The sequence below is a fragment of the Lottia gigantea genome (assembly GCF_000327385.1).
Source record: "Lottia gigantea unplaced genomic scaffold LOTGIsca_33, whole genome shotgun sequence".
Classification (NCBI taxonomy): domain Eukaryota; kingdom Metazoa; phylum Mollusca; class Gastropoda; family Lottiidae; genus Lottia; species Lottia gigantea.
This window is the reverse complement of record NW_008709110.1, coordinates 113,494-121,038: the sequence shown is the minus strand read 5'-3', so window position 1 is coordinate 121,038 and position 7,545 is coordinate 113,494. Positions and strand designations below refer to the sequence as shown.

The 7,545-nt window shown below is 33.8% G+C and overlaps 4 protein-coding genes across 4 annotated transcripts in view; 1 reads left to right on the top strand and 3 right to left on the bottom strand.

The window, feature by feature from the left end:
• Window positions 1–319: 319 nt before the first annotated feature.
• LOTGIDRAFT_162194 (hypothetical protein) lies at window positions 320–928 on the bottom strand (the record flags this gene model as incomplete). The annotated part of the gene is made up of 1 exon (XM_009058162.1): window positions 320–928. One exon carries the CDS (start codon window positions 926–928, stop codon window positions 320–322), a length of 609 nt encoding a protein of 202 aa, XP_009056410.1.
• A 721-nt stretch (window positions 929–1,649) lies between these two features.
• LOTGIDRAFT_162193 (hypothetical protein) lies at window positions 1,650–2,099 on the bottom strand (the record flags this gene model as incomplete). Its single annotated transcript, XM_009058161.1, has 1 exon — window positions 1,650–2,099. The coding sequence occupies one exon, from the start codon at window positions 2,097–2,099 to the stop codon at window positions 1,650–1,652; it is 450 nt and encodes a 149-aa protein (XP_009056409.1).
• Window positions 2,100–6,363: 4,264 nt separating this feature from the next.
• On the top strand, window positions 6,364–6,558 carry LOTGIDRAFT_120098 (hypothetical protein; the record flags this gene model as incomplete). The annotated part of the gene is made up of 1 exon (XM_009058160.1): window positions 6,364–6,558. A coding segment is annotated over one exon (195 nt), but the record flags the coding sequence as incomplete, so codon positions are not given.
• Window positions 6,559–6,915: 357 nt separating this feature from the next.
• LOTGIDRAFT_162192 (hypothetical protein) overlaps window positions 6,916–7,545 on the bottom strand; it is a gene marked incomplete at both ends in the record, with an annotated part of 12,270 nt that continues 11,640 nt past the window's right edge. The window contains one exon of the mRNA XM_009058159.1: window positions 6,916–7,142. Coding sequence (XP_009056407.1) covers window positions 6,916–7,142 — 227 coding nt within the window. The remainder of the gene's footprint in view (window positions 7,143–7,545) is intronic.

Below are 7,545 nucleotides of genomic sequence, written 5' to 3'. Positions count from 1 at the left end.
CGTTGGTTTCTTTCCTTCGATGTAGTTATCTATGAAATCTTTTATTCCACTTCTTCTTCGTTTTCTTCGTAATATTGAAATAGGTCTTGAACATCTCTCTTTGGTAGATATTCTAAAGCTTTGAGAAATTGATAATACGATTGCTCTGGTGTTGTTGTGTAGATATACAAAGAATCGAAATCAAAAAGGTTTGGTGTTGACAACATGTTAAAAGTGAGATGAGTTTTCCCAGAACCGGAACTACCGCATATACACATGAGCATTGGGTTATTAGGAAATATTTGTAAATGATTAAATTTTTTACCCATTTTTTATTATTTTAATTTGTTCCAAAAATAACTCCTTCTCCTTTATACTTCGAAAGATATATTCCTTCTCCAGTGCGTATGTTTTTTAAAAATATTCCATTACCCTTATGTTTGACTTTGATTTCTCCTGTGTCAATACTATCTACTAATTTATTTAATCCTTGTTTAACAGTTTTCTTGGTTTCTTCACTAAATCTTTTTCCAAATTCTTTCATTGTGCCTATCATTTCTCCCACTCCTGAACCTTTCTTTTCCGTTTTAGGTTTTTTAACCTCTACTGCCAACTTTTCAATTTTTAAATTATGTCTATGTTCTTCGGCTGCAGTTAATGCAGCTGCTTTCTTTTCGTTGGCAACGCTTACTCCACCAGCTGTAGCACCAGCTATTGTATCGGCTGCAATAAGTCCACTAAATATTAAAGGTAGGAAAAATATAAATCCACCTTCTTTTGCGTTCGCGTCAATTCTTTCCAAGTCTATATCGTCTCTGACTTTACAATATTTATATTTATCAATAAGTTTTTTAGTTATGCTGATTTTTTTACCATTATAAGTTATTGTAGTTGGTGAAGCTGTTTTTATAGCTTCTATTATTTTCTTGACTAAAGTTTCTGGTTTCATTTTTAAAGGTGTATTTTTTACTCAATTCTTATCATTCTTCTATCTGCTATTTTAATTAAATGTTTTGCTTCTTCCAATAATAAACAATAACCTGTTACATCTCCTTGTGTTTTTTCAATATGAATATTTATGTTCACTCCTGTTTTGAAAAGATCTTCTTGGTGAGCTGATAGATCAAAACAGAAGATTGGATGATTAAGTGCAAAATCTACATATTCAAACTGGGGTAGATTTCCAAATAATTCACACATATTTTTATAGTTTCTATACAATTCATTATAATCCTTTGTGGTTGGATTAATTGTTAAAGGTTGGTTAGGATAATTATCGTTATTTAATCTTACTTGAACTTTATGGATTAAAGGATCTTGAGTTTGGTTCATTGCCACTCTAAAGACATTATTGTTATTCGTTTGAGAATCTGGTAAGTTCTTGAAACCAACCATTAAATATCTTGCTGGTTTAATAGTGTTAGTGATTGGCCATGTGGTGGTTTCTCCAGTTAAAGTCATGCTACCCACCGTATTGCGATGAAGAAAAGCTATTTCAATATCTTTAGTTAACGAGTTGAATATTCTCGTTTCTACTTCAATTGATGGTGTTATTACGGGTATGAAAAGTTGGAGATTCGTTATTTCTAATTTTGCATCTGAACCATTCTCTCAAAAGAATATCTTATCATCGTTGATTTCTCTTAGTAGATGAATTTTATATGGTAACCCTAGGGAAACTTTTCTATGTTCCAACAGACCGATAAAGGATATAATTTCCAATTTACGTAATTACCCCACCTATTATTCTCAACAACATTATTATACTGAAGTACTCGTTTTTCGAATCCATGATTAACTGCTCGTAATACTCTTTCTATCGTGTTTCGAGCAACAACTCTCACTCTAGCTAAATCGGCATCATTTGCAAGATTTCTTACCGGTTCTTTTAAAACACTTCCATCGCCAACATCGGGTATCCAACCTGAGACTGAATCGACATCTTTAGGATATAAAACTGTTTTCAACATTGTGTCGAATTCCCCAGGATTTTTGATTGTTTCTATCGGATTTGAACCAGCTTCCAAAACCATCTTGCTAAATAAAGATGGAAAGAAATTGTTTTCTAACGTTGTATTTGTTTGTGGAACACGATTTTCATTGGGAGTTCCATCTTTCATTTTGAAATCGCATCTGAAATAAGCATCGGAAAGAAGCAACCAATTCGATAATGAATTTATTTCGAAGGTAATTCTACCACCATCATTCAATTGGGATTTAGAACCAACAGTTGGTGAGATGATAATATAATCCTCTTTTTTCTTGTTAAATGAATAACGAATTGGATCGTATAATCTAAAGATTGGATCTAGTATTTTATTTTTTTTTTTAAGGTTTAAAATTTGAGTAGAAAATTTCAAAAAAAGAGTTATTTTAATATGCTTTTTTTTTGATGGAATGTAGGAAATTGATTGGAGATGTTTTTGGTGTATGAAATGTAAGAATTTATGAAATGTAAGGTGTTTTGCTGTAAGAATTTATGAAATGTAGGGAATTTATGAAATGTAGGGAATTTAGGTCTTGTTTTTTTGGGAGTTCATAGATTGGTTGGATTTTTCCCTTGAAATGAAACTACTCGACGGAAGGACGGGCCGACGGACATGGGTGACGACAATATACGCCTCCCATTTCATGTGGGTGGATAAAAGTTTATACCTACCGTACTTATATAGGTTCGGTTGTGGATATGTCTTTAAGGATTGTGGATAGGTCAATAGACACACCAGTATCAGTAAAATTATCACACTCATATCTATATCCTACTGTAATTGACATTTCAATCTCTTAAATTGATTATGATTTTAGTACTTATACTATGTACGATCTAGGTAGCTTAAATCTAAGGGCATACCAGCTATTTGTCTCCAGTTCGTGGCGCCCGTCGGCCCATTCGACGACGATTACGTATACCCGTACTATTAGAGCGTCGTGAAAGGAAACTGACGTGGTAACTGTGCTTTCCTAACGTTTATGAAGATGTCTAGGTAGTAGTTGTCAAATGGTTTCGCAATTTCATGGCAAACTCGATGTGTTCCTGTCTTCCAGATTAGATCGCCATATCTTCGAGGACTATTAACATACAACACAGCCCCTTCAACAATATTAACCGGACTCAACATCCCAATATCCAAGGTATATCTAAAGTATTATCTATTAACAAAAACTTAAAATCTTACCTTTTCATAGAACCTTCGTTTTTTATTTATTCATATTTTCAGTAACGTCACAACTTGAAAAACATCATATTCCAATAATTCTTTTTCTTATTTTTCTTCCAGTCATCAGTCAGTAATGTACAATCCAAAATGTTTTGTGTAAATTTTTATTTATAATGATTAAATAATAAACAACAACCTGTTACTGACGCGTATCTCGTACACAGTATTAATTCATTTTGGTTGCCATAAAGCATTCTGATTTGTTTCTTAAAAATTGTCTAAGTATAAGAGATTTCAGAATTCTGCAAGGATTTCAATAGATGCATCAATCACCTGATGTACATGGCATACTGTTCTAGCAATATCATATTCGATTGAGCTTCGAGTTCAAGACCATGAATTAAATGAGTTCCACCTCTATAACTAAGATATAAGGAAGGTGTCACACGCCTGACAAAGGCGTACTTTCCCCTCTTGGACAAGGTGTCCTTTCGGATTATCCACATTCAGAACATAGTCAAGCAGTATTTATTTGGCCATGCCACCCTCTATTTCCTGGAAATTGATTACATTTGTAGCTACCTAAAAGCTGCTGTACGAGTACCATTTGTTAAGTGCGATTTACTTTTATTGACCATTAATAAATCTACTTAACCCTATTGATTTAATACTGTACACTTTGAACTCTTTAACGAAGCAGGTAAGTTATTTTATTAAATGTGACTTAATCAGAAAATGTGTTTTTGCCATTGGAATAGTTGTAATGAATGAAAAATTATAATTCCTTTTTCCGACTGGTGGATACGAAATTGTTTGTTTTCTGCTACAATATTACGGTAATAAAACCAGATGCGATTTCTGCTCAATCGGAAGTGAATTCCTGATATTATTTGAAGTTGTCAATTATTAATTAGAATATTAATAGCAATTTAGAATACTAACTTATGTCAGTAATAAGAAATGTTAATTGTAATTAATAATTTAGAATATAAATTTAAATTAGATTTTATTTCTATTGTTTTGTTTTCATATTAAGAACATTAATACTCGTTATTATTGTCCGTGGTAAAATGTGTATAGTCATCTTGAAACTTATCAAAACATAGGTCTACACCAGGAAGAATAAGTATTCATATGGACCTTTTTATTCTAGAAACAGAGAAGCGCGACATGAAGGTGATTATATTGATAGCTATCTTAATGTGCTTGACAACGGCACCTGACATGGTGTCAACAAACCCTGTTGCATATGAGAACCTACCAGTGTCAGGTAAGTCAATTTAAAGATATGAATAAGAAAAGAAGTATAGGCATTTTATAGAAGGTAGCACTGATTCGTGGAAAAAATTATCAAACACATTGGATTTTCAACTTTTCGCCACGAATGACCAAAATCTTTAAAAAAAAATTTCCCGCACACGGAATTATTCGCCTTAAGGAGAGGTGGACGATTGAATTCTGCCTGAGCTGATGGCTCGTTTGTGCGCCGGACTTAATGTTCCATGTTGAAGAGTAAAAATGGGTAATAATGAACGACGAAAATTTAAGGCACAAACAAACAATTGCAGATATCAGAAATTAAAGGTCTATTTACTGTTTCAGAAAGAAGTAATATTATGAAAGATGCGATATTGAGCCGACAAAAGCGATGTCCATGTTGTTGTAGCGGTTCCTGTTGTAGTGGAAAATAAAACTAAGTAATGCAGCTGTTGTATTATTTGTTAAGGTCCTACTTCTGTTCTGTCACAATAAAACCTTAAGAAATTGTAGTCTATGGTCGTCATCATTACCATATTGAAATAAATGAAATTTAATCTAACGATCGAAACCGCAAAACGAAACACGAAATCCAAACAACATAATTAATATTGTGTGTCAAGAATTACCCACCGTTGAAAGTTAAAAAGACGACGCGCATATAGTTTTGAGACTCTACATAATAAAATTGACATACATAGTAAAATTCCTAGTTTGGGGTATTTTTGGAAGAATTGTGCGATTTTCGTACATTTCAAGTAATTCCGACAAATTATTTTACAAATGTGCTTTGAGATAACAATTGTAATCAGTTCCCTCCCTTTAACTATTGAAATTGAATAAATTGACTCACTCCACTAATTCATTTGCCATCTCTTCCCATGTTAAAACACGAAATTCAACCGTCTACAACTTTTTCCAGAAATCTCGTTGAAATCTTTCCAATATTTCGAAAGAAAGCCTGACCAATCCTCAATGTCTCCTAAAACATTCAATATATAATGACCAAGTAAGTTTTGAGCTACTAAAATTGAAAGTAGACTACTACCGGTTATACTCATCCGCTAGGGTTTAGCCTTCCGCCTTTAGGTCTCTTATCATCTCACAAAATCTTAAAGATAATGCAATTTCAGACATCAAAATTCCAAATCTAGACGAAAAATTACCTCAAAATATGCAAAAACCCCAAAAGAGAGAGAGAAAGAAGATTTCTAAAAATAGCCTTTACCCAAAAATAGGCATGCAAAAACCCCAAAAGGGAATATAGCCTGGACTACATTACAATCATTTGTATAAAATATTTTAGTGGAGGCTATGGTACACACAAAAAAATTTATTTTGGCCAAAAAATTTTGTACAGGCCAGGAACTGGTCTAAATAGCCCACACGCGGTCACCCATCCAAGTACAAACCGAGCCCGACGTTGCTTAACTTCAGTGATCAGACGAGAACTGGTGTTTTCAACGTGGTATGGCCGTAGACGTTAGACAGCAATGTTTCAGGCGAGTCTTTGGCCATATAATACGATACGGTACACACAGAAAAATTAATTTCGGCCCAAAAATTTTGTCCAGACCAGAAACTGGTCTAAATGGCCCACACGCGATCGAGACTCAGCTTTCCAAGAGTGAAAATGCAAATCCAAGCGTGAAAATAGGTGCAAAAGGGCGTCTTCAGCACTCGGTGTTCCCAGGCGGTCACCCATCCAAGTACTAACCGAGCACGACGTTGCTTAACTTCAGTGATCGGACGAGAACTGGTGTTTTCAACGTGGTATGGCCGTAGACGTACGTTAGACAGCAATGTTTCAGGCGAGTCTTTGGCCATATAATACGCTACGGTACACACAGAAAAATTAATTTCGGCCCAAAAATTTTGTCCAGGCCAGGAACTGGTCTAAATGGCCCACACGCGACCGAGACTCAGCCTTCCAAGAGTGAAAATGCAAATCCAAGCGTGAAAATAGGTGCAAAAGGGCGTCTACAGCACTCGGTGTTCCCAGGCGGTCACCCATCCAAGTACTAACCGAGCCCGACGTTGCTTAACTTCAGTGATCGGACGAGAACTGGTGTTTTCAACGTGGTATGGCCGTAGACGTAAGACAGCAATGTTTCAGGCGAGTCTTTGGCCATATAATACGCTACGGTACACACAGAAAAATTAATTTCAGCCCAAAAATTTTGTCCAGGCCAGGAACTGGTCTAAATGGCCCACGCGATCGAGACTCAGCCTTCCAAGAGTGAAAATGCAAATCCAAGCGTAAAAATAGGTGCAAAAGGGCGTCTACAGCACTCGGTGTTCCCCGGCGGTCACCCATCCAAGTACTAACCGAGCCCGACGTTGCTTAACTTCAGTGATCGGACGAGAACTGTTTTTTTTTTTATCTTGTAAAATTTTTTTACTGACTACATATTTACATTAAAATCATCATTAAAATATCACATATATTTGAATGTTAAAATAGTACAGGAATAATAGATAAATTATAATTATTATAAATCACATATTGCTTCAAAATGAATTAATCTATATTTACATAAACATTATCACCATCCAGTTTAACATAAGGATGTGATAAAAACATGAGAGTGAACTTATGTCCAAAACCTTTCATTTGTAAATAGTACTTTAAATTTTTAATATAATTTATAAACATTCTCTTAAATAAGGTACATACATTAACTATTATACCATTTTTATTGTATAAAGTTCGCCTTCTAATAATACTAATTGTAGCTATTGAAAATACTAAAATAAGAAATACATTATTATTTTCTTTTCTAATAGGATAACCAAAAATCATCCAATATTTAAACTGATCATAAGTAAAACCAGTATTTTGAGAGAAATATTCTAACATATCTTGAATCATATTTAAAAGAGGCTTAATTGATGTACATTTAAAAATCATATGTAGAAGTGTTTCATCTGATAAATCATTACACAATTTACAACAAGGATTATCTAATATGTTAATATTGTACAATTTAAGATTATTCCAAATTATATTATGTACGATTTTAAAATCATTATCTATACATTCAGAACTTTTCATAGATACAGATTTCCATACTTGTTTCCATTCAACATTAAAACCATTACTTTCCCAATGAGAAATACAAGTAGGATCTTTAAAAACATTATCTGTAAA